The 27,527-nt window shown below is 37.8% G+C and overlaps 1 protein-coding gene across 14 annotated transcripts in view; it reads right to left on the bottom strand.

The window, feature by feature from the left end:
- Positions 1 to 916: 916 nt before the first annotated feature.
- The window catches only part of PHLDB2 (pleckstrin homology like domain family B member 2), a 112,927-nt gene continuing 86,316 nt past the window's right edge, over positions 917 to 27,527 (bottom strand). For 7 of the 14 annotated variants that reach the window (XM_048933438.1, XM_048933440.1, XM_048933437.1 and 4 more), the window contains 14 exons: positions 26,089 to 26,244; positions 25,188 to 25,298; positions 24,868 to 24,957; positions 21,420 to 21,563; positions 20,454 to 20,627; positions 19,616 to 19,756; positions 18,951 to 19,050; positions 14,135 to 14,170; positions 12,220 to 12,427; positions 9,225 to 9,315; positions 7,161 to 7,307; positions 5,320 to 5,539; positions 3,660 to 3,745; positions 917 to 2,932 (listed from right to left, as the gene is read on the bottom strand). In XM_048933438.1, the coding sequence (XP_048789395.1) occupies positions 2,792 to 2,932; positions 3,660 to 3,745; positions 5,320 to 5,539; positions 7,161 to 7,307; positions 9,225 to 9,315; positions 12,220 to 12,427; positions 14,135 to 14,170; positions 18,951 to 19,050; positions 19,616 to 19,756; positions 20,454 to 20,627; positions 21,420 to 21,563; positions 24,868 to 24,957; positions 25,188 to 25,298; positions 26,089 to 26,244 (1,845 nt within the window). In that variant the 3' untranslated portion in view covers positions 917 to 2,791. The remainder of the gene's footprint in view (positions 2,933 to 3,659; positions 3,746 to 5,319; positions 5,540 to 7,160; positions 7,308 to 9,224; positions 9,316 to 12,219; positions 12,428 to 14,134; positions 14,171 to 18,950; positions 19,051 to 19,615; positions 19,757 to 20,453; positions 20,628 to 21,419; positions 21,564 to 24,867; positions 24,958 to 25,187; positions 25,299 to 26,088; positions 26,245 to 27,527) is intronic. The other 7 variants (XM_048933445.1, XM_048933447.1, XM_048933441.1 and 4 more) reach the window with 6 other exon arrangements.

The raw sequence follows: 27,527 nt of genomic DNA, 5'->3' as shown, positions 1-27,527 counted from the left end.
AGGGAGGTTGTGGTGCAAAAGGGTCTGGCCTCTTCTCCCAGGCAAATAGTAGGACCCGAGGAAATGGCAAGAAGTTATACCAGAGGAGGTTTAGGTTGGATATTAGGAGAAACTTTTTCTCTCAGAGGGTGGTCAGGCACTGGAATGGCTGCCCAGGGAGGTGGTGGAATTGCTGTCCCTGGCAGTGTTCAAGAGGCGCCTGGATGAGGAGCTACGAGAGATGGTTTAGTAGCTTGTGGCACTGATAGGAATGGGAGGGTGGTTGGACTGGATGATCTTGCAGGCCATTTCCAACCTTGTGATTCTGTGATTCTCATTACAACTTCCATCTGGGCAAAGCGCCTGACATAATGCTAGACAAAAACGCGAAAAACACAATGCAGTGGGTGAATAATTGGCTGATGGGTTGAGCTCATAGGGTTACTGGAAATGGCGTTACATCAGGCTGGTGACTGGTCACTAGTGAAGTTCCATAGGACTCCATTTTTTATTTTATTTATACTTATTTTAAAGAATAATAAATTCTGATGGAACCAGAGCTATCTCCAGCATGCAGTAATCCAATACCATCCATCATCTCTCCTGCCCTGAGAGACGCTTATGGCAGGTGGAGCCCAAAGTCATGGACTAATGAACTGCACAGACATTATACAGGGATGGCCTACAGAGCAGAAGAATGATAGGTGTGTGTATAAATCAAAAAGCAAGATAGGCAATGGCAATTAGTTGGGATTATGGGAAACTGTGAGATCTGAGAGTGATGTAAACAGTATGGAATAAGGGTAGATACTATCTTAGTTTCATCTGAGATAGCTTAGTTTTAAGCCCTTTCTCATATGTCTTCCCTTCTAGACCCTTCCCTTGTAACTTCATTTGAAAAATTTTTTTCCATAGCTCTTTTATGGGGAAACACATGGAATGGTTAAACTTTTATTGATTAACACAACATTGCTTGCACAAATGTATAAAATATAATTTAAATGACAAACAGAAATGCATCAAGAATCAAGTGAACATTTAAAACAAGTGTATTTTTAAAAACGTTTATTGAAATGCCTTCATTGCATCATGCAGGATACAAAAATCATGATTAGAAAACCTTTATAACTATACTAAGAAGTAAAATCAAGATACGTCAGGGAAAAATAATAATTACATATACCAAAGCAATTTATTCTGATAGTGTTTTAAAGTTGTTGGATTATAAACTGTGATCTGCACAGATGATAACAGTTACCTTGTGACAACAGTCCCTTTTTTCATGATTCAAGTCAAAACTGACAAATGTCATGCTAGAGCAACCATATCACCTGTGTATACCATACAAGGAAGAATGCATCCCCTTCTTAACAGATACAGGGTTGAAACAGTACAACAAAAATATTTTGCCAGCAAACTTGTTTTGCTTTCAGTTTTTCATTTGCTTCATCAATAGCCATTTTTTTCATCGTGAAAAATGTCTTACGTGCTTCCTCTTATTACACAAACAAATTACATAGCACAAGTATCGATTACTGAAATAGAACCTCATTAAAGTCAAAGAATAGGAGACTTTCTTGAAGTTCAATTTACCTAAGTTTTGCAGTATTTCTCAAGGATTTGGAATTTGTAATTTTTAAATAGGAGACCACTGTATCCTCCTTGTTTTTATTGTCTTAGGAATCTCAATCCCCGATACATAAAATTTTCATGCTATTTATCCATACACTGCTCAGTGTAAACCCTTAGAGCTTGCCTTTCCATTTTTATTCTAATAGCATTATTCTGAGTAGATACACTTTTAAAAAGTCTCCTTGGCTAAAAACGTTGCTTCAAAAAATTTTGATAGGTAGATACTTCAATGCTTGCTTCATGGAGACCAACATTTGAGGTTTCAGCCGAGTGTTCATTTGGCACAGAGAACGATCAGAACCACATCAGGTGGTTCTTGACTACATAAAATCGCTGCAGTGTCCGGAATCCGCTCAATCCATTCATCACGGAAGACTGCAAAAGTCCTCCTACTGACAAAGTTAATCCATGTTTCCATTTCTTATCCTTGTGGATAAATGCATCTTTATAAAGCTGTCCTTTTCTCGTTGAGCTTCATAGATATAGGCTTAAAACTTACAGTCAGTATCACTGGGTGGTTTAACATGGTTTTGTACAAGTCATGAAGAGTTTTGGCACTGTCCCCCTACAGGAAGTTAAATACAGCTAACAATCTGAAATATTACAATAAGGGAGTCATGTAACTCTTTGGCTCTGTTGTAATACTTAACTACTAAGGCAAGAACCGTGTGTACCTTAGGGCAGCTTTTTAATTCATAGTTTTATAAAATACTTGACTAAAAGTTTTTAAAAGTCACCTAATCATCTATAAATGTCAAATGTGGCATATTAAAATATATGCTATTACACCTTTTTGTTCCGATACTAGAATTTTTGCATACTGATGAGAGAACACACATTTGTAAACTATTGAAGATGTTCTCTGTTTAAGACAATTGGTACAAAATTATCATTGAATCAAGATGTTGTCATATAAGTGGCCAGTTTATTTGTTTCGGAGCACTGTGACTTTCTCAAGAGCTTTAGCTCTTTTGTGTCTAGAAAGATCAACTAAAATAAGTAGCAAGTCCCCCTTTTCAGTGCATTTAGAAAACCCTTTCATCCTGAGGCTTTGGCTGCACATCATAAGGAGGATATTTCAGAGTATTCATTGTTATGTTATGTGGCTTTTCAGATTTTACTACATATGGCTGACTTCATACATTAACGTTATTGCAGTATGCCCTATTGCCCCATTTTGTTACAACATGAAGTGGGTGTAGCCTTCTGCGCCTGTAACAATAACATCCATCCATATCCTCATGGCTTCTGGTGTAGGAGCGACCATGTAGTATATTCGGTCATGTGTCTTAACACTGAAAGTGAGTAGTGGGTTGGGACTCTGAAAGCAAAAAAAGAAGCAGAAGGAAAGATATCTAAGCAGTGAAAAATCAAAGCTATTTATTGGCAACAGAAATAACATTACTTACAAGGAGATTTAGGGCACGGTTAAGGGGGAAAAAGGCACTGCACCCTACACTGCAGCACTGGGAACAAAGATGTGTTTAAAGTATATGCAAATCCAGCATCAATGTTTTCATATTTCCATTAGACTATCACATACCAGTACAGGCGTCCAAACTGCTACTTCATGCCCAAACAAGTCCCTTTCAGCAGGGATTATGTCCAATGGTCAAAACCACTTTGGCTTTCACAAATCCACACATTAAAGATATGCAGGTTGTTCATATTCAGACTGATCATCTAAACTGCAGATGTGAGCAGCACGTAGCAGGTACCTCCCTCCCTATGATAGCTGCATGCAGCCATTTCTTAAATTTGCCAGAGCTACTAATTTTAGTGGCAGCAGACTATGGCACTCCTCACAGCAGATGTCAATGTGGGACCATCATGTGGCAGGAAGGCTCTATTATCTCTGCTTCAACAGTATAAAAGAACAATGCTTATCACTGCTCTGGCCTCATCTTCCTTTGCCTCCACTATGTTTTATTTTATTTGTTTGTTTGTTTGTTGTTTTCTATAATGTCAATGCCCTTTGATTTTACTGCAGTTGTCATACTTAGAGTACTACCATATGCTTGATACTCAGTCAAAATAACAAAGCTTACCTTATATGCATTCTTTAGGTGATCATAATAGACTTCTTCAATAGCTTGAAAATAAATTACCCCTTTTAATTTAGTTTCATGTTTATCTGGAATGGAGAAGAGAGAACAGTTTTTGAAAACTGATACGGATGGTTCTTCAAGAGGCAAAACATTATTCAGCATTTTCATACACGTTCAGCAGATAAATAACTGGATTAACACTTTCAGTCTCTCAAGAGATACACTTCCTACTTGCTCTTCTTTTCTGCCTGCTTTCTGAGGAAATAAGGCTTCTTCAATTTGACTGTTTTTAAGGCAGACTTCCAGTTCCATGAAAACCAGACTTGAGATACTGATGAAGTCTTACAACACAGCTAGCAGGCTAAGGCCCACAGTTTTCCTTCAGGGGAACACTATGAAAAGCAAATTTGAAATACAACTTGACAGCAAAAGCCTTACATTCACTTAGCATTTACTCTTCTAATTTACAAATGCTTTTTTGTAAGTCTACTGTACAATTAAGATCTGGGCAGATCCTCACTCATACAAGCAGCTGCATTTTTGCCCAGCTAGTACAGAATTCTTATGAAACTGTTTGCTGGGCTGGAGTCCTTGTGACTTAGGAGAAGCTTTCTTTGGTAGCTGAAGTTGCATTATGGCAGTTGTACAGCACTCAAAACCAAATCTGTTGACTGTTTAAGAAAAAAAAAAATCATACCTGATGAGGACACTACTGTATGTTATAGGCCTTGCTAACCAATAAACCAGATGTTAAGAACAAAGTAAAACAGAATGTTTGCTCATCACATCCTTCCAAGAATTACTGCAAATTTGTAAGGAATCATCACTGGATATGTAATTAATTCCAACAATGTATTTTTAAGATGATAACTTTTAAGTTCCTCATGACTTGCTGGAAAGCAATGATATCATAAAAAGAAATGGAATTGCTTGGGTTTTTGTGGTACCAGATGTTCTCTTGTGATGTTTAAAAATTACCATTTTTCTGCCTTCCTCTGAAACTTACATTAAACTTATGTATAGATTTGCACAGCAATTTGTGAGATATGTAAGTTCTTAAATTCCAAATCTGGTTTTGACCTAAGGTAACAATGCAGTGTTTATATAATGGCTCCAGATACCATAATACATTTTAGTCTACAGAAAACTTAATTGTTACAAGTTGTTCATTTTGAAATTCCTTAGACTCTCAAAACGTGGCAAATGCCAAGGCTACTTTTGTGTATTAAATACCCTGAAACACTTCTCAGCACATCAGATTAGGGGTTGCAGAAACATTCGGTTTAATTTTAATGGTAAATATCATAAATGTTACTCTTCTACAAAGGGTACAATAAATTGTTCTGTCATTACGGGAAGTATGTAACATTTAAAAATAAATTATGTGGAGACAATATACTGTGTACTGGAAATCTAATGTTCTTTCTTCCTCCTCTTGCGTATCCATGTCTCCCTCTGACTGTTCGGCACTACTGCATCATTTGGCAATTAGTATTAAACTCTATAAGAAAGAATTGGACCCTCCCCAAGTGTGCAAGTAAAATACTCAATAAAATGGAAATATAAGTTTTACTTGGGACTCCCTATATGTTCACAACACGACTGAGTTGAGAGGAAAATAGAGGGACAGATGTAGCCTAACACCAATTCCGCAACCTACCTGCATAATACGTAAAAGTCCTCTTGTTTCTGTCAAAAACAAACCATCGTTTTTTCCATGTTTTAATTTTCCCTCCCATCTTAATCAGAAAGCCTCGACAGGTCTTTTCTGTGAGGGAGACGTGGTAACAGGTCTCTATGTTGTGACCAGCTGTTTCAATATGACTTCGTAGATCAAAGTCTTCCTTTCTAATGGGCAAATAGCGAGTCAATGGACGAGCCTGCAACAAAGGAAAGAAAATCTTATTATTTGAATGGAAGTCTTCTCTTTCACCCTTTCTAGTGCAAGGACTACTTGTCAACTGCCCATACATTCTCACAATGAAGATAACAGAAATAAGTTCTGCTGCAGCCTGTTTTCTTTAAATGAAAGATCCTTAAAAATTACTTTTAAGTGTATGCACCTTTATAGAAGTGAATTTAGAACATGGAAATCTCCTGAAATCATCAGTTGATAAGCTGGCAAAACAGAATAGCTGGTTTAGAACTAAAACATGAATTAAATGTGAAAGGGGTGTTAATGCTTTATATGAAGTGTGAGAACTTCACTGGCAGGAGGTTAAGCAAACCTATTACCTCTCTGGGCTAGATACATCTAACTCATTTAAGTGCTAAGGTATCTTCATGTAAATATAAATAGTAAGAACATATTATTATGGGAAAATTAGGAAGAAAGAGCGAACCGTAACCTAACAAATACTGCTGTAAACAAAACAGAACTACTTTTGAACTAGTTAAACATGGTATCTGGTTTGCAGTCAGCAATACAGTACAGATTGCTGATGTGTATCCCTCTGCAAGAGATAGCAAAGCAGCACAGGAAACGGTGCCTCATTCTTGGTCACAGTTCAGGACAATGTCTGTATTAAGACAGACAGGATAAGTTGGGAGAACAAGTAGGAGTGATTTGGGATCTCTGCCAGCTAAAAGGGAGCATGCCTGTTTTCTATACCTAGAGGGTCTAGGCACAGAAATTCCTTTTAAATGCAGAAGACCACTCATCTCCCCAGGCTCATGCTGCAGTCAGGGCAGACATACAACATAGGGCTGTTCAGAACAGAAGCCTAGGTTAGCTGCCCTGAATGACCCATGCAAGCAGTTTCTGTACACTGACTTCAGAGAACATTGATAACCTAATCTGCCCCTGTTCCATGCCTATAGTTAGCATTTTAAATACCACTGTGAGTCACAAATCTAAGGGACTTTCTCTCATTGCATTCTCTAGAAATAATCTCTTTGAGCAATGGAAGCTGTGTTGCCTGCAAGAACTCTTAACACCCTTCTAAAATTATGCAGTCTTTTATGATACAAGCTGGAACTAGCTTTGCCAACTGTGAAGATGGGAGTTCCTTCCCCTAGTTGACATTTCTAACCATCAGGAAGTACAGGAGGGAAAAACTCTGGAAATTAGGTGTCACTGTATAAAAGAAAGAAAAAAATAAAGAAAATGATCACTCTTTCTGACAGGTAGGTTTTGTCTTCCTGCCAATCTAGTCTATTTGCTGTACCGTGCAGATCCTCTTAATTGTAGCTGAATAAAGAAACAGTTGTCTTTATCTCTTTTTCTTTATTTTTTTTTTTCTGGTCAAACATTTGGGAAGCAACAATTCTTTAGATAGAAGATGCTGAATAGATCTAAGCTAATATTTAGCTTTAAATAAATACACGGACATCTAAGACTCCAATGGCTCAAACATACTCCTAATGACACAGATGCACCTCAGAAATACTAAATCCATTTATTTAAATGGAAGTCACTCTGTTTACCATTTGCAGAAGTACACTCACTTAATCTATAGCAGGAGTCCTGCACCAAAAAAATTTCATGTCAATGTATCTCACCTGTGCTCTTTGTTTCTCTCGTATCTTCACTTCTTTTTCAATTAGTTTTTGTCTCTGGCTAGTTTCTTCTTCCAGTCTTTTTTCCAGTTGCTCTCTGCGACGCTTCTCTTCTTCCAGAGCTCTCTTTTTAGCTTCCATCTCTCGTTCCTAAATAACAGGCCAAATGCAGGACAATTATATGTGAAACTGTACCTCATATGTCATTTCTAGCTAGGATTAAACTCCTTTTTGCCTCTTTGGTCAGCAGGAATATACATCCAGCAAAGTGGACTAAGAACAGGAATTAGAAATGCAAATATCACCACTCTAGAAATGATGTTTTTTCATAAGCGACTCTTTTAGCAGGTATGGGAGTAATGCTGATGAGCTTCTGATGGGATTTTGCCCTGAACTCACAGAATCATAGAATTGCAGGGGTTGGACTGGACCTCAAGAGATCATCGAGTCCAACCCTGCAGCTAAAGCAGTTCCCTACAGTAGGTCACACAGTTAGGCATCTAGATGGGTCTTGGGTATCTCCACAGACTAAGACTGCACAACCTCTCTAGGCAGCCTGTGCCAGTACTGAGTTACGCTTACCACAAAGAAGTTCTGCATATTTGTGTGGAACTTAGAGCGTTCCAGTTTTTGGCCATTTGCTCCTCATCATATCACTGCAGACCACCGAAAAGAGCCCAACCTGAGCCCCCAGTACAAGAAAGACAGAGAGCTGTTGGAGAGGGTCCAGAGGAGGGCCACAAATATGATCAGATGGCTGGAGCACCTCCCCTACAAAGACAGGATGAGGGAGCGGGGCTTGTTCAGCCTGAAGAAAAGAAGGCTGCAGGGTGACCTCATTGCAGCCTTTCAGTACCTAAAGGGAGCCTACAAACAAGAGGGGAATCAACTCTTTGAAAGGGTAGATAACAGCAGGACAAGGGGACATGGTTTTAAGTTGAGGGAGGGAAGATTTAGGTTGGATGTCAGGGAAAAGTTCTTTATTATGAGAGTGGTGAGGTGCTGGAACAGGCTGCCCAGAGAGGCTGTGGATGCCCTGTCCCTGGAGGTGTTCAAGGCCAGGTTGGATGGGGCCCTGGGCAGCCTGGTCTAGTATTAAATGGGGAGATTGGTGGCCCTGCATGTGGCAGGGGGGTTGGAGATCCATGATCCTTGAGGTCCCTTCCAACCCTGGCCATTCTATGATTCTGTGACTCATGCACTTTAGATATTTATAAACATTGATCAAATCCCCTCTCAGTCTTCCCTTCTTTAGGCTGAACAGTCCAAGGTCTCTAAGAATTTCCTCATACAGGAGATCTTTGTTGCCTTCCACTGGACTCCTTCTAGGAGTTCTCTGTCTTTTCTGAACTGGGGAGCCCAGTACTGGATACAGTATTCTAAATGTGGTCTCACCACAGCAGAGTAGAGGGGGAGGATCATCTCCCTTGGCCTGCTGGCCATGCTCTTTTTAATACATCCTAGGATACCGTTGGCCTTCTTGACCACAAGGATACATTACTGGCTCAGGGCCAACTTGTTGTCCACCAGGACCCCCAGGTCCTTCTCTGCAGAGCGCTTTTCCAGCAGGTCATCCTCTAACCTGCACTAATGCACAGTTATTTCTCCCATAAGCTTGCTTTTGTAGAACCTCATCAGATTCCTCTCTGCTCAACTCTGCAGTCTGTCCAGGTCTCGCTGAATGGCAGCACAGCTTTCTAGTGGATCAGTTACTCCTCCCAGCTTTTTATCATCAGCAAACTTGGTGAAGGTGGGCTCTACCCCTTCATCCAACTCACTGATGAAGATGCTGAACAAGACCAAATTCTGGGGAACACCACTAGTTACAGGCCTCTAACTAGACTCTATGCCACCGATCACAACTCTCTGAGCTCATCCACTGAAACAGCAGTTAATGTGTATGGGCTCAAATATGTAGCATGAGAACAAAACCAGACCAAACTAAAGGAGGAGAGGCAATTCTTTTAAGCCTCAATTAAGGGTAAGCTATTTAGGGTCCAATCGTTAGGAAGGTATTACCTAACTAAAATGTCCATTCCTATTTTTACTCATAAAACTTAATTTTACCCTGGACTCAAGCAGCCTAGTCTTTTCAGCATGTGCTTGTTTCAGAAGTCTCTCCATCTCTTCTATTCTTGCAACATTTGATGTGCTAGCGCTGTATGGAAAAAAAAAAAAACACAAAACAAACAACAATATAGCAGTTATTTAAAGGAATACTTGACATTTAAAACCGCACAAACCATTTATGAATTGAGTTGATACTTTTCTTATCCATTCAGTGCAGTAGCCACTAACAAAAATGACTTATAAAGTGTATGATACACATTCTCCACATGGAGTTGTGAAAAATACAGACTCAAGTACTTAAAATGGATCCTGACAGTCCACTGTGATCCATCATTTTCTCTCAGATAACAGAATATGGATGAAAGCAGTTATTATGTTCTAACAGAACATGTTTGTCAGAGGTTGCATGAGTAGCAGCTAAATATATGATTTAGAACTTTCTGGCTATGGACCGTCCATTTTGTCCCCCTAAGCTCATCATCAGAAAATACTTGATGCAAATAAGGTGGACTACTAAGTATCTCTAAAAGCTATTCAGTGACAGAGCAGTGTCAGATAGTGTCTGGTAGTTAAAATAACCGGCAAGCCAAGGAAACAAAGGTGATCCCAAAGCGTGCTAGATCCTGGACCATCACAACATAGCTATCATCTTTGCCATTTTGGCTCTATCTTGCAATAAAAGGGTGCTTGGATGACACTTTCAGCTTGCTGTCAAAGGTGGTGTCATTTCTGTATGCTGGACCCAAAAGCTCTGCAATGGTATCTCGCTTCAGAGCAAAGGGATCCTAACATGTAGATGACAAACAGATTTACAGTGCACCCTGTAGTTGTTGCTAGATCACCACACAGGCTCAGTACACAGACTTGCTACATTTCTAGCCTCAATTTATGCGATTTTCTCATTAAATCTTATTTTACAGATTTACCATACTCAGTGCTGTGGAATGTTCCAGCTTAATGCAATGATTAATTGTTCCCTCAAACACTTATAAATGCCTTAAAATGTCACAGACACATGATGTGCAGAATACCTTTCATGCCCTTTGATTCATAGTGATGTTTTGCTTAAAATATAGGCACCCTAGTGTTTCACGATTTGATGCTTTAATTTATAATTAATTAGTAATTAATAATCCAAACAAGCCCAACACAAAGGAGTGATTTCCTATTTCATATGATCTGTCAGAATTTTAATCTGTTGAGTAAACTCCACTGTGGCTCAGCAGATACTCATTTGATAATATAGAGGTTGTTCCATACTCTTTGAGAAGGTGCTTCCATCTCACTCTTCATTTCCACAGGAAGATAAGTATTTAGGAGTGGAAGTATTCACTTCAGATACTCTGCTAACATTCTGAAAAACCCCTGCCAAAATGCATTCTCTTTCTTGCAAAGGGCACTATCTCGGGCCTATAGGCAGCCAAAAAGCAATACTATGCATCTTTCTTTCAATACACATTTTGGTGCTTCATCTCAGTTTAACAACTGTGGCATTTTTATGACATGCACTCTATTTTATTTTTTATTTTATGCTGTTCAGGAAAAACAGTTTATGTTAAATACTAGCTGTGTTGCCATTGCCAAAGTCAATAGACAATGCAAGGAAACTGAACGGGTTCAAATGTTTAGGGCACAGAGAAACTTGACCTGGGGTTATTCTGAAAATGCTAACTGATCACTCAAGCAGCAGTGGGTGCCAAGTGACATGTTTATTTGTGCTACTCAGTAGCACACAGACTATGAAGGACTGAGATAGAATGGGAACAGTGCAAATTCATTCAGGCCACAAAAGCAACGGGACCATAAACAAAAGTTTATTTATTGAATTTTAACAAGCAACCTGGAATTTGATTAATTGAAGTAGGTTTTCCCATATAAAAATGGGAAAATGCTTCAGCTTAGTTACATTCTTTCATCTTTGATGTACTTATCACCACAGAAATAATTCCCAGCTGTGTGTGGCTACCAGAAACTATCTACGTATCTATTTGAAACAAAAGTCCTCAGAACCTGAGTCCGAATGTGATTTTGCAAACAAGCAAAATCTTAGCCAGCAGAATCCATGCCATGGGTATTTTCTAAGCTCTTAACATTGCAGTGATAGACTAAAAGAGGAAATCTGTGGGTTGACGGGTTCCTGTGCTTACAAGAAACAGATGCTGAATAAAACAACAGCTAGCCCAAAAAGCCATCCTTGTGTTCACCAGAGATTCTGAATCCTGTGAGGATGTTTTATTTAATTATCAGCCTCCACTGATGCTTGTGAACCTCTTGGGACAGAACCGTATGCAGAAAGGAAAGCACATTCATTAAAAGCAGACTGTGAGAAGAAAACTGTTGGGGCACAATTTTGAGACTCAGTTGCTTTTGTTGTTTTGCTTTGTGCTTGCTTGTTTTTTAAATACAAGTTCTTAACGTTCCTTCCAACTGCAGCATCTGGGCGGGCAGTCTCTGAGGATAAGAAAAACAGTAGAAAGCTCTGTGCCTTTCAGTATCAGCTCTTCATTTCTACTGACCCAGAAAAGAGAAGGCAACGGGCAAAAAAGGAATTGCCAGAGGATTCCTAAGCATTTCAGCATAAGCATCCAGCAAGTTAATATGCTGGACATACGGAATGAATGTACTTCAGCCCTGGCAGATATCTTAAAAGAAATTTCCTCTCACAGGAAGCTCACAAATTATCCCACTCAGAAAAGAGTGTCAGTGATTTCATCACTGATGCTCAGGACAGACACTGATTTCTGAGTGGCCTTCCTCATTCCAAAGTCTCTCCAATTTTTTTTATCTTCCATCTTTAAATATGTTTAAATGTTGTATGTTGACAAGACAGTCATTATATCTGATGGCTTACACAAATATTATATCTATCTAATGATCTTACATTTTTTCTACCAGTTAGCAGCAATTACATTACATGGCATCAACATTTACAGGTTCTCTTGTTTAATTATAATCTTATGACCATCACACAACAGAAGTGAAGATTATTTACCTGGAAATGTTATCTGGTGAGCATGCTGATATGCTTGTCTCCATACTGTCAGAACTGTCTAAGCTTAATGTATCAAAGGCATGGTCCTTGTAGCTACGATCTGGGTAGTGGAAGCTATTCAAATACACATTGGATTCAGATGCTGTTCTGCTGTAGAATTCAGGAGATTTCTGCCTTTGGTTTTCACATATACGTTGATGGTTATACCCTGTAGAGTTCAGAGGACACATATATATTACACAGAAATTCTGTGACTTAGCACAGTGTGTTAAAAGCACAAGCATTTTGAATACCAGCTTAGATTTAGTTGTTCTGTGATCAAGATGCTATCATGACTGAAGTAAGGCCCTTAAAAACAATTTTTTTCTAAGACAGACACAAACATACGCAGGTGAGTGCAGCTGACTTTTCAAGATACATTACTGTATGTATATTTAAAAAATGTAATACATATAAACTAGATGTAATCCTGAAAGTAAAGTAGCTGAATTCAGAATTAGCACCAATTAAGGTCTTAAAAAAACAAGAAACTCTTGATACTCAAAGGCTTCATCAGTATTTGTTTGGCTGCTTATTGAATGTGTATTACTTTTTGTCTGCTTGGGGAACTTTGGTTTCTGATAACTGTGCTTTCGACTTTTAGTTTCAGCTGAAAGAATACAAGCTACCTGTCACTTCATCAGTTACTAGCATGAGGGTACTTCCCTGGAATTTTGAAACTGCAGTGCAATCCATGGGATTAACACAGATCCCTAGAGCTCAGTAACTTGAAATAAAAGCATAAATGAAGTTCTGCAATATTTAAGTTCTTTACTCTTTAGTTTTTCTATGAAGTCATCCCTTTTAAAAACCCACCCTTCTTGACCACAGAGAATTTCTTTTTTTTTTTTTTTTTTTATACTACATCTCCTTTATAAACATTTCTTCCAAATTATTTTTATCAAACTTGTCCATTGCCTTTGGTAAATAAAGCAGCATTATTTATACAGACTTATGGAAAGGTTTTTGAGCTTGTCTAATAAAGAGCAGAGTAGAAAGACAACTGTCGTCTTAACTGCTCACATTATTTTACACATTTTAAGGTTCGATTTATATGAATGCAACTTCACTGCCCACCTTTTCTTTGAATCCATGAAAGAATAGCACTTCTTCACAGTTTTGATGCTAAGAGTTTATAGTATTCTCTGCACAATTCTGACCAAAATGAGCTTGTGGCTGAGCTGGTGACTAAGAATGGCTGTTAGACTAAAGGAAAACCTCGTATTCAGGCAGGAAAACAGATTTAAGTAATACACAATCATGGAAGATGTATGGACAAACATCCAAATGCAGCAGTGTTCACATACTGATTTTTACTGGACACCATCAAGATGCTGCTTTTAGGCATTTTAGGAATGCTCTCCTGCCTTATTCTCTACATGAGTTTACTCTATGTCTGCTATGTTCTGGGACGTGTCAGAGCAGGGACAATTTCACTTCAGGGGCCGAAGAACCACAGCTCCACCTTAGAAAAGTTGTAATATTCTCCAAAGAGAAGTGTCATAAAAGCATGACTAAAGCTGTGTAATTAAAGCATATTATTAAGGAAATGATGCCTACAAGCATTCCCGAGGCAGATCAGTTCTTTCCTCATTCGTCCACTGCACTTCCCTCCATGCAGTACAAAGACTTTTTGCAGACAGTTTAGGCTGGTTTCCAATGAACTAATAGAATTGTACTTGCCATTTGGGAAACAATACATTTCAGTTTAAGTTCAATTGCTCTGATTTGTAAAAAAGATGAAAAGGATACAAATACACCCCAGCATTCATAGATAATAGCATCACACAACACAGATGTTACTGATTTACATGTGCAGTTTGCTTTCCTCCCATTATTATGGCAAATGCTGCTGTTATTGCAGATACACAATTACCTTTCACACTCGAACCTTTGGAATGACTAATTGCTCCTGTGAAATGGTTTTCAATTATTCATGATGGAAAAAGAGAAAGAATAAATTACTGAAAGAAACTGCATTCAAATGAATGTTTTTTTACTAAGCTTTTGCAAATGTTAGTTTCATAGTTTATATAAATAGTTTATATATAAACAAGCCCATCTTAAAGGTACAGAGCAACATATCGCTTTTACGCTTTCCCTAAAGGAAAGTGAAGTTTCTACGAAGATAAAGAACCTGTTTTTAAGTAAAACATTAGTCAGTTAAATTTATGCTATCATGCAAATGTAACTAAACACTGCAAGGCATGTCTCTATACAGCACAGGGATTTGGCTGCAAAATGGCATGTGTTTCCAGAAATGATGCAGAATGCAATGCCCTCATTTGCTCCTCGTGCCCTAGGGAACGGGCAGCTCATGGCTTAGGATGAGCTCTGTACTGCCCCCCAGATGCCTCAGTCTCATTTCCAGCCTCAGCCACACATCACACGTGCAAAATCAATTTTTAGAGAATTAACTGCTCAGGGGTCTACTCACACAACATGCAATTAAAAAAATTTAACTCCCTTTAGGAGCCACTAAAAGTTACTCACAAGCCACTACTGCAAGTCTAAGCTAATACAGGAACTAAAAAAAATGTTTCCTGTTGCACAAGTTTGCATTCCCTATATTAAAATAGTAAGCTTAATGCTCTTAATAACCATGCTGTTCAGCAAAATATTACAGATATCCATCCAAATATCCAAAGCCATATCATTAAAAAAAAAAAAAAAATTGTTAGTATTTGTCACATAATTCCAAAAATAACCCAAATTCACCACTACAAAAAATTCATGGAGAGGTCAGAACTACAAGCAAAAGCTGTTATTAACAGCAACACTGTCAAAGTATGATAAAAAACAGTACTTCATAAAATAAAGGCCCAGGCATAACAGTTTATTTCCATTCTTCTTCTTTTTTAAGAACTGACATTAACATGTCAAAATATATATTTTTTTTTGTATGGAAGCATGCCAAAGTAGGAAACTCAAGTCTTCCTTGCCATTGTCACCTAGAGATCTGCAAAGAATTTCAGATTTTCTGCTCTACTTGTTTGGCTATGAGCAAAGAAGCAAAAAATTAGGCCTGCGCCAAGCTGCAGCTCTGCAGACATTAGCACTACTCAGAAGTTTTGTTGTGACAGTCTGTTTGACACTAAAAAAGAAAGCATTTTTGAAGAACCATCATTATTTAACAATGATGGCAAAAATTTCCAAAACTACTTGACAGTGCAGATGCAATCAGTACTTTTGCCAAATGACAATAGTTGCAGCCAGAGAAAGGGATGCTTTCATACCTTTTCTAGCTTTTCCTGAAAAAAGAGCAAAAAGAAAAAGAAGACTACTTTGAAAAGCTCACAGTTTGTCTTTAAATATAGATATTGCCCTCTGTCTACTCTTTTTTGGTAGAGCCTAAGAAGCATATGAATAACCATTTTGCTGGTACCCAACATGTGTCTCAGCACTGTTACTCCAGCACTGTGCCCAGATTCCTGCCCAGATAGAAAGCTGAAGGGTAGATTTAGACTAGATATTAGGAACAAATTCTTTACTGTGGGGGTGGTGAGACACTGGAACAGGCTGCCCAGTGAGACTGTGGATGCCCCTCCCTGAAAGCATTCCAAGCCAGGCTGGATGGGACTTTGAGAAACCTCGTCTAGTGGGAGGTGTCCCTGCCTATAGCTGTGGGGTTGGAACTAGATGATCTTAAGGGTCCCTTTAAACCCAAACCATTCCGTAATTCTGATCATGTTTATTTCAGAAATAAATAAATAAATAAATAAAAATTCCTGCTGAGTTTCCATGGGTTCTGGTCTTCAACTTATTCACAGGCATTACTTGTTCCTGCGCAAAGAAAATCACGTTCAAACTTGAGTACCTCTTCTTCATTTCTTGACTTCATTTTTAACTTCGAATTATTAATCACAAACTTTTATATCCACTTCTTGGACAGGAGTAATAAAAATTGGAGAAAGCCAGGCAGAGAGAATTCATACCATTGTTAATTTGGTAACTCCTGTAACACCTGTGACTAGCTGAGCTGCCCACTTCCTCCAGGAAATGCTGAATACACTTTCTCCAAATTTTATACAAACTCACTAAAATGCCCATCCTTGAAGGCGACTCAATGCTTTTCAGACTTGAGAAATGTGATGAGCTGCCACCAGCACTTCGGGAGCTCATTAGCCTTGTTGCACAGTGGTTCTCAACACTGCTGAAAAGGCAATGAATGATTAGTGGACTAGGTGACAGGTGACAGGACATGAGGAATTGGTCTCAGGTTGCTTCAGAGGAGATTGAGGAGGTTTAGTATATTTGGAATAATTTCTTCAGGGAGAGGGAATGGGCTGCCAGGGAAGTGGTGGAGACCTCATCTGGAGATATTTAAGACACGTATTTGTGGCACTGAGAGACGTGGATTAGTGATATTGGACTCAGTGAGTCAGGTGGATGATTAGACTCAATGACCTTGAAGGTATTCTCCATTCTAGATAATTCTATGGCTGCATTACAGCCCATAGACTAGGGCATGACCAGCCGCCTGGCTGGGTTCTGCACTATAACGGGATACATAGGAACTTGGAGAAAGAGCAGTACAGAAACTTCTGTGATACAGTGCTGACACAAAGCAGCTTTCTGCAACCCAGAACCACTCTGCTTTAAGGACTAGAGAATGCAATCACACTCTTCAAGTGCTTCTGACACAAGTAAACTTTGTTGTTGAGTGCAAAGAGAATAGAATTGTAGAATGGCTTGGGTTGAAAGGGACCCCAAGCATCAAGTTCCAATCCTCCTGCCACAGGCCTGGTTGCCAGCTGCTAGATCAAGCACTAGATCAGAATGCCCAGGCCTTAGACACCTCCATGGATGGGGCATCCACAGCCTCTCTGGACAGTCTGTTCTAGCACCTCACCACTCTCTCAGTAAAAAACTTCCCCATGAATATGTCCTTGTATTCCTGTACTCTTTGTGTTTCGATGGTCTTTCTTATTCTGCAAATCTGAGTTCAAATAAAGCACCTGGCAGCAACATAATTTCTCTCTCACAAAGCCCACGTGTCAGAATAAGCTGTTAAGAACCATCCTCTTGCCCAGTATGAATCAATCACCAAAGGTTCTCTTTGTAATTCAATATTTCCATTCAAACTGTTGAATCATTTAAAGAATAATGATCATCTTCCAGTATGGAAGGCAGTACAGCACACATACTGTTCCTGGCATATGACAAGCACTGTTAAGTGCCTTAACCAATACATCTCACTCTATCCTGCCTCACTTTTTTGCCAATCCATAATTCAGTTTTGGTTTGGAAAGTTTCTTTCTTTTTCATTCTAAAGATAAAAAATCTGCCTACGCTCTTAGGCTAATTTTTTAACTGTCTGTCGACAGAAATGGAAAAAAACAACATAATAACCATTTAAAAAACTTTCATTAGGTTCTGTAATTGTGTTTTAGGCCAAACATCGTCTTTTGCAATCATTTTCTAGAAACAGTCCCAATATAACATACAATTTTTTGCCATCAGAATTTAGTCAAGCAGTTATTACTTATTTTCAAACTGAAATAAAGGGTTTTCAGAACAAGAGCATAATGATGAGCCTCAATGTATTTTCAGGCTACTCCACCCAGGCACATGCATTGTATCACAAAAGCTTTCCAAGCTGGATATGAAGCTCCTTTTGTATTGCATCTGAAATATATCAAGCTACATTAGCCACCACAGCAGGTTTGTGGAGGGCCTGTTGCACAAATAAAGCTCAAAAGGAACAGATCTCAACTGGAACAGATCTATGAAGTGAATGCAGTAAGTCATGATCTCTCCTCAGTAAGTTTGTTTCTTACAAGCACTTAGAACTCCAGTGTGGATAGCTGCCTTCAGTTGTGCTTTTTTACTTTTACCACCTGCTAGCTCTGACAACTCCTATAAAGACAGGACAGATGCCGTTTCAGCTCCATCTTAGTCAGCACTAGGTAAGGCTTTCTTACACTAATTTTGTAATGATGCAGACACCAGAAAGAAAAGAAACTGACAGATGGAACTGAGGAGCAATTCCTTTTGAAGATGGGACAGTTACCAATAATGCATTTTGTTAAAGCAAAAAATTAAGTGCATCAATTCTAACAGACAAACAGCAGACACAGAATTTCACAGTTTAAGAGACCACGTCTCAAAGATTAAGTACTTTCTACATTCAGAACTGTCATGTTCCTATTACAAATATGCAACTACCTATGCAAGGTAAACATCTTTCTTATGTTGTAGCCCAAATATTTAAGAGAGATTACAATACTGCAGCTATACATGCACCAAGTCATGATGTTGAATGACTGTCTAGGGAATTACTCTATCCAGGAAAAAATATATGCCAGTGAAAAATGTTTTTTGCTTTGAAATTGCAAAATGAAAAGATTTAAACTAACTAAATAGGACAACGTGTAATATTTTTAATAAATTGTCCCCAAATGAGTCAAGTTAGCCAGTTAACTCAATGTGTATCCTTTTATTTTCTGCTGACTATATTTGATGATCATATCCTTCAAATCTGTATAGGTGACTATGCTGTAATCTTAACATCTTATTTTGGCTAAGTCTGTAAATGACATTGAGAACTTATGTTTTTCAACAAGGAGCAATTTTTTTTTATTTTACAGCCCCACTGATTACAGTAATATCAATTTCACATTTATTTTCTGAAAACAAACAAAAACCCCAAAAAACAAGTGCTGGCTTTAACAGAAACTAATCAGTCTTACCTTTGTGCATCCTTCTTGATTCTGACTCTTTGGTCATGGTTGCCAGGCAGTGAGGAAGTACACTGCCACAGCTGTTGCTCTGTCCTAATGGTAAATGTCCCTGCAGGAAATTTATAAGTATGTGCTTAAAACATTTGTTGAATTAGCAACTAATGTTAAAATAAGTTGCTTTGTCCTTAGTATCATTGTCATCTCAAATGAGTCAGCCATTAATATTTTAGTATTAAACAATCTATAATTAAACAAAAATGTTTGCCAGTTATTATCTCCCCCTTGCTTTTGGTTTTTTTTATTTACCATGTCACAAGTAAGGAGTATTCTGACTTTGCACATAATCTTTACTGGCTAGAGGTTGAAAGGAAAGCAGCTTGCTGAGTCTCTACAAGCAATTCAAGCTAAACTGCAAGTAAAGTTCTTGAAATATACTGATTGTAAATATGTGATGACTATTGTATCACCACATTTCCAGATGTGAATATAAAGGCTGGAAGCATGGAAGGTTTCATGCTTTTTCCCATGTTAACAAATGCAGATTTCTTTCGCAGCCAACGTCAAACATGAATTTGAGGGATTATATGATGCTGCAGTGCTATTCAACCTTACCTCTAACATAGCATGCTTTTTATATAAAATTGGAAGGCTATTAATAGCATGCAGCTACGTACTTTAGATGTAATGCTTCGTCCAAGAGTAGAACTATTGAAGTGTGGTGACACAGTTGGAGTTGTTTTCTTGCGAGGCAAAGTATCACTCATGTACATGCATTCCCTGTGCTGTTTCTTTCGCTCTTCCAGATTTCTGAAATGCTTCAAATGTAATTTGTTGAACAGTTTTGACATAAGGAATTGACCTACTTGCTCAGTTATGCTCTATATGGAATATTCTTAAGGCAATAGTATGAGATTTCACTGCAAAGAATGAAATGCCTCCTGATTCACAGTGTTACATAGGATTTATATAAATACCACAACAAAAAAGCATGCTGGTTAAGAAAATACACTAAATTCATGTGCACTTTTTGTATACATGTCCCTGTATCTAATTTATTTTTTTTTTAGATTTTTTTTTTTTAACTCAAGTCCAGTGTACAACTAGAATCCAATTAAAAGAGGAAAAACATTTATTTACAAGTTATTCTAATGAACCGGCAGCTTAAAAACAGTGCAGCTTTTGAAAGGCATTGTTTGAATGTATAACAAAAGTTAATTTTAGGATTTCAAACGAAGCCAGTGGTATATTACTGTTGCAACTCTTCTGACAATTACAATGGCTCCTAAACATTCATGTTTGCCTCTGGATGATTCATAGAAAGGAGATTTTTTTAATCATTACCATTCTATAACCCATTGTTATTCATTTTTAAATGAGCAGTGCTTTTAAGTTTAACATTCAGAAAACATCACAAACTTATGATCTACCACATCATTTTAAAAACTTTCCATGTAGATCAACTTCACGGCCACCATAACAATAACAAAAAAATCCCAACTTATCAGCTTTTACCTGCTGTTGCCTGCGGTGTTTCTTAGCTGGCAGAGGAGGAGGTGTATCAGATAAAGGAATAGGATCTACATGAGTAGCCATGACCTCAGGCCAATGGACTGATGGAAGTTGAGCAATAGAGCGAGGAGAAAGAGAGTGAGGAAACACAAATCCAGAACAGAGAGGTGATCTTAGCTTTATAGAAAAAAGAGAAATTACACACAGAGTTTTCTTTTTGGAATTGCTCAAAAGACACGGCGCATACAAGCTGCAGTTTTAGCACTGTGTTTGTGGATCAATTAGCAGAAAAGATTTGTTGCATTGGAAATCTTAAGGCACAGCTATCTTTCAGAAGCAGCACATAAATACCAAATTTTTAAACTAGCTGCTGCCTCCTCACCACACAAAGGTAGGTGTGTTTACAGTCATAAGATGAATTCATTCTATAAAAAGTGGATTTATTAAAAATGCTGTAATTATTACAAAGGCAAACAGGGCACAAAGAAAGTGAAAAAGGAAAAGTAAACTACAGACACAGACTGGACAGACTCTGGAATAGCTAACATAAGTAGAAGTTACCCATCTCTCCCAAATATCCAAGATATACTTTCTTCTGTTACAGGAAGAAAAACATACAAAAGGAACACCTAAGCACCACTGAATGAGTAATAACTGAACGTGTTCACAGATCATATCTCCACAGGTGCATTACAGTATAGCGTTTGACAGGCAAGGATTGTCACTTATTGCTGCTTGTGTCATAATCTTTTAGGTTTTTTGGCCTTTGAAGTCTCACCTACAACATCAACTGGACCATTACTCCAGCTTTGCTATTAAGCCATTATCTGATTTGGTAACTGGCAGATGAGAGCTTGCCTTAGGGTCAGTTTGTTACATGTTGGATTACAAAAAAATAGAAGAAGGAAAAAAAAAAAAGGCAGCAATGAAAGAACAATGCAAACAAAGGGAAATGTCTCTCAAACAAACCTCTTTATTTTGTGGCTGGCACGTCAGCACAGCCGTGGAAGGCTCAGTGGTACCTGCGTCAGCATCTGTGGGGGGCTGAGTGGAAGGGGATATATTCGTGGAATTGCCATACAGCTCACTAATTTCACTTACACTGATATAGCCCTAAAAGGAGGAATTCAGAAGTTAAAAGGAGCAAAAGCAAAAAGACGTGCAAGAGTATTAATGTATCCAGTACGATGAAAGTTAGTTCAGAGTGATACAGCCAAATATTTGTTACCATTGAAATACTTAATCATAAATAAAACAAAATCATCATTGGGCTTCTCAAATGTTGAATACTTGGATTCTGAAAATTGTTCTCCATTTAATTCCAAATACATGCATATGATCAAAAGGCAAATATACATTAAGTGAACAGAAGCCTTCGGTAAAATGTAATCACCCTTCACGTAGCTCTCTCTTGGGATAACAAATGCAGAGTTTGATTTATTTCTTAACTACTTGGCTAGTTTAAGTGAACCAAATGACTAACAGAACTGAGAAGAACTAAGATAAAGATATGCTGTTGTTGTTCCCTACATTACTCTGACAAAACACCTTTCCTTTGCACTATCTGCAAGCCACTTCTAAGTTCTTGACGTTACCAGGAAACTGATACAGTAGGTGTTGTCACTGTTAGCCCAACAGTCTTTTCAAATTGCCTCTCAAATAGCAATCACACAGGAGGTGACAGACTGAGAAAAGACTCAGACATTGGAGCATGCTTCTGCCTGAAAAGAATTCATGCAGGCAGATTTTAGATATAATGGCAGAACACAATTACTGCAGGTGTTCTGGTGTTAACTGAATAAATCTTATCTAACAAATACAGTATGGCTTCTAATCCATGGCACACAGGATACCAGCTTGCAAAACAATGAATTGCCCTAACTTTAAATAATAAGAATGGTCAAGTGGAAGAAGAGTCACTGTTGAACCAATATCACAAAAAGGTGATGGAAGTACGCTTATGCTTAAACCAGGATGGTAAGCTCCTTTTAACTGAGAAAGTATCCAAGGCTCTTTGTTTCTTTGACTGCTCCAACATGCTGACATGTCAATATGTTTGTATACTTTGGCAACTGAATAAGATAAAACACAGATTGCTATAGTATTTCTTCTTCTTAAAAATGCATACATTTAGCAATGATCACAGAAGGCAGACTGACAAACATAAAAGCTCTCTTACCTATCAGCATAATTTTAAATATATTGTATCAGTTATTTTCAAGCAGATATACAATACTGGATAATTAACATACTGTGAAACAACACTCAAGACATAGGAGTTAAACATCAATTCACATACCACTTGATCAAATATTAAATGAGGAGACCGGGTTTTCCTCTCTAAATATGTGGCCATATAACAGTAAAAGAGAATCCAGTATGAATAAATATAAATCCTGCTTTACCATATTGTAGCAGCAGTGTATTAATCACCAAAACTTGGCAAGTCTACGAATGTAATATTAAGTTCATTTTAATAGACAATAAAAGCACTTTCACTATTATAAGAAAAAAATACATTCATTTCACACTCACAACGCAAGTGGAGATTCTCCACGGCGCTAAGTGAGTAAAAAAAAGAAGCAAACAAATGACTTCATGATGTGTTAGCTCAGGCCTTATTACATTAGGTTAAAGAAATGGCTTCAAGCCAGACTAGAGATCCAACTCATTTTACCAATACTGAACGTTCAAACAGCATTGATTTTTTTCCTCACTTAAGTACTAGGGTAAGTGCTCTGCCTTATCTTTGGGAGAGAGTTACAAATGCATGCTTTGCTGAGGAGGGCATAGGAAATACGAGACCACAGACTAAGTTCTCAACTGATGTATGAGCAATTGCATGGTGAAATTAACTCCCGGGTGCAGAGAATCTGTTTAAGCCTGTGTCCCATTTGGTGCTTTATTTTTAAAGATGTCGGAAACAGTTGGAAAAACGTTGAGTTGAAGTGAGACAAATTATCATGTCTGAGAAGGAAAGACATTTCTTACAGAAGAGAAAGCCTGTGGGGACACTGAGCATAAAACAGATCACTTGCACCGTTCCTTTTCTCGTTTACCTTACAGTAAGTCCTAATTGATTTCACTGTGGTGAACACAATCACACTGCTTAATTATCCATTTCAACGAAAGGTGCATCAGGTTCACTTAATGTAGTTGCATTCTGAAACATCTGTGATTAAACAAATCATTACATGGGTATGAAGATAAAATCAGAGACAGCACCCACTTTCTAATGATAAATGAAAGGAACCATCGCAAATGAACAAAAAGGAAGCCTGGAGTTGCCAGATGTCCTGGTGAGAGGTGAGATGTCCAGATTAGAGTGCAACCTTGGACACTAAGTCCAAGCCGTGTTGCTACATGGCTTGCAGCAAGAAAGAATGCTTGATCCCACTGGCATGTTCTGCAGCCCATGCTGGTTCACCAGGAGCTTTGGGGCCAATTAATCAAAATCACATTACCCGAACTTCAAGAGCCCAACTTCCCACAGTGACACCTACATCATTACATGAGCAAACTGTGCTCAGGAGTCATCCAGCAAGTCCAGTCAGACCTCTTAATCAGAAGTTAATGAAGCAGTCATAGATACCTAACAGCATATTTTAAATGCTATTTCTTCTGCTTTCCCGTTTATAACTTCATATTAATATGCAATTTTCAGATCCATTAAGTCAAGCCAAGAGGATAAACATGGGTGCTTAAAGATAATACTGCACATCTTGACCAACTTTTTGTAATGGGCTGTGGCTTACCTTACACTGACCTTATTCACAGTTCTTGAGAAGCTTAATGTGGTATCCTCAAAGCTACGAAGCCTTGACAGGTGCAGGTAAGCTCTGAGACTCACCCAAACTAACTCAAATATTCAGCAAAAACTTACTCTAACTATTCACCACCTTTAAATAAATAACTTAATAAATACATTAAGACCACAATAGCATGAAGTCTTTAATTCAATGTTGTTTTTTTTTTAAAGATCAAAACGCACACTTATCATGCATTTTTGAAGAGCCTTAAAATAGAAGTGAGTATAGTGAGAAAACCTGTGATAAAATTGAGAGTGCAAAAGTAAAGACTATAATGTATTGGTACTTGAACAGTTATCCCCGGACCTCATTTTTCTTCATTTCAATGAAGTTTAATTGTCCATTTTGAGAAACTTAAGACACTTCACATACACACAAAAATGTCCATTTTTCCAGGACAAGAGTTTAAATTGAGACCAAACAAATCTGGGAAAATGTCAGAGCAGTTATTTTTGTTCTGCTACACATTTGGTCTTCCACGAATAGCTTTACAAATTAATTTCATCATATCCAATAAAACCGTATAAATAGGACTTCACTAAATCCTTTTGCATGAAGAGTTATTAAAAGTTACTTGTGGTAAAGTAATAGGCAGTTAAACTGTTTACCTCTTTTAGACTATTGGGACTGACAGGAAATCCTTTTCCTCCAGAAAGTGCGGAATACTTCTTTTCCAGATTACAGAGATTCTCTTTTTCCTGTTAATAACAGAAATAAAGTTTTGTATTAAATACCAATAGCAATGTAATGAAAATAAATGCGGAGGGGCAGCGCTGAGCTCTGCTCTGTGTGACAGCGACAAGGCCCGAGGGAATGGCATGGAGCTGTGTCAGAAGGAGCAGAGAAAGTTTTCTCAGATTCTGTGTTCTTTTATTATATGAAATGCTCTTTCACTATGCATTAAAAATACCTGAAAGACAATACTTACCCTCTGCAGCATCATTATTAGGTTATTTTTCTCTTTTACAAAATGATCTTGTTCTCTTTGTGCTTGTTGGACAATATGATTAGCTTGTTTTTTGAGAGCAGAAATCTTTTCCTAATAGGAAAAAAAAATACATATGTATCACCTTTTATATATTTCATTTTCAAAGCACAAGACAGCCAACTGCAAGGATAATATTCATAATACCTCATTCATTCATAAGAAATGTATATGAAGTATTAGGAAAAGAAGCTACAAAACAGCTCATTCCTTCTCTGAAGGAGAAGAATTAAACAAGATTTAGACAGCAAAGAGAATTTCTTCAAGATACAAAACAAAAGAACAACAGCGTATATTCTTAGATAACATGGTGACTAATGTCTCTGTACTGAAAGTAAATGGCTTGGAAATGGAACTTCCGATCTATGAAAAATTCATATTTAATTAGTTCAAATAGGATCTTTACAATTGATTTTAAGAATTACAATTTTTTCTTAATTCAGTGTCCTATTATGATTTAATAATTTTAAATCCTATTATATCATTTAATATCAATCATCAACAAAAAATAACTGCAGTTTTGTCCACAGAAAATGAACCACCTTGCTTAATAATGAGAGAACAATACTTTGGTACCTTTTGTTCAAAATTTAAGGGTTTCATTTTCATATTTTCATGCAAATAGGCAAAGAAGGCATTGAATGTTATCAATTTATTTCCTTTTTGAGAAGCGCCTGATTCAGTATGTGTTACAACATCAGCAGGACATCAGTTTAGCCCTGCTGCAAAACCTTTCTCAAAGAGAAAAATTTTGTATTATTTCTTGCGACAACTTGACATCTGTATTTCACCTCCTTTACACACAGCAACAAAGAACAAATGGATTGAGTATTAGTGCTCTTACCTTTCTACTGACAATGCTACGCTGATACTCAGCTACTTCACGCAGGAGCTGTTGTGTCAGATTTTCTTTCTCTTCATCTAACCTGCTTTCATGTTCAAGCTGCTGGAATTCCAAATCTTCAAAGTGTTTGCTTTCTATGTCCAATAGATCAGCGTCCTTAAGCCAAAAAAAAAAGAAGAAAAAAAAAAGAAAAAAGAAAAAAGTGACATTTCATTCATTGACAACGGAGTAAACAGACTTACGTATAGGAAAAATATCACAGATACACTGTTTTAGACTGTATCTCAGGCAACAGGTTCAGAAGCTCAATACTTTTAATTACCTACTGTCATAAGAGAACAAACAGGGCTAATTGCTATTTTAATGAAGCTCTCTCCATTACTCCTAGTGTCCCCCCCACTGAAAATGACAGCTGTATTGTAAATGAGTTGTCTTTCGATGTTTACAGCAGGATGAAGCCTCTGTAGCACTGTAGCCTAGCTGCCATGCAACCAAAATGCAAATCAATTCCTTGAGGTTGCCACATGCCAAACTGATCCCAGCATCTGCTCATCAACCAAAAAAAAAACCAAAAAAAACCAACCCAGGAAGTATCATCCAAGTTGATGAACTTGAGAACTGCATGCTGAACTAACTAAGCATGGCAATACACATTCAAACGAAGGAGCCTGGACACCACTTAGAATTTTCTCAAGTCCAGCCCAAGCCCTCCTACTGTTTTTTAGTAACAGACATACAAATAAGAGGAAAAACAAAGTGTAGCTGTAACCTATGTGCACTGCCATCCCACGAGCAGTACTGTCCAGCTATGCAGGTTGTGCAGCCAGTGGCTGCATAAGGACCACTGAATTGCAGCAGACAATCTCTCCCTATACAAAAACACAAATAAGAGCTGTCCTCACACACACAGACGCTAGTCAGTAGGTGCATTGCTTCACAAATGGCATCAAACCAATTGCATGCATTCCAATGGATGAATGCCAGATTTCTTTAAGAGGCTGAATGCTGCAAAAGAGACCCAAGAAATAAGAACGAATTTGCCTTTCGCTTACAGAGGATGAGACAAGACTTTCAGTGCTTTTCAGCACAAGAACTGAGTAACAATCTTTCTTGTGAAATATCTGTGTATTCATAACATAAATCCCTGCTTCCAGATTTCTGAAGAAAAAAGAATTTTTAATAACCACAGTATTATTAAATATTAAAGCTCTCTAAAATAGAGACATTGTACATAATTTGATACAGGTTTTTATATATAACCTGTAACAATTTTTACTGTAGAAAATTGCAAGCTTAGTCCTTTTCTCATTTCAACCTAAGGCAAAGAATAGTGAGTGACTGATGATGTGCACAGAAGTCTTCACAAAGGCTTTTAAAAACCAGCTTTCAATTCATCAGGCAAGATGCAAAAGCTCATGAATTCAAAAAACTATATAAAA

This window comes from Lagopus muta, chromosome 1 (assembly GCF_023343835.1).
Source record: "Lagopus muta isolate bLagMut1 chromosome 1, bLagMut1 primary, whole genome shotgun sequence".
In the NCBI taxonomy this organism is placed as follows: Eukaryota; Metazoa; Chordata; class Aves; order Galliformes; family Phasianidae; genus Lagopus; species Lagopus muta.
The sequence above is the reverse complement of the archived record's forward strand: the minus strand, read 5'-3'. Positions and strand labels throughout refer to the sequence as shown.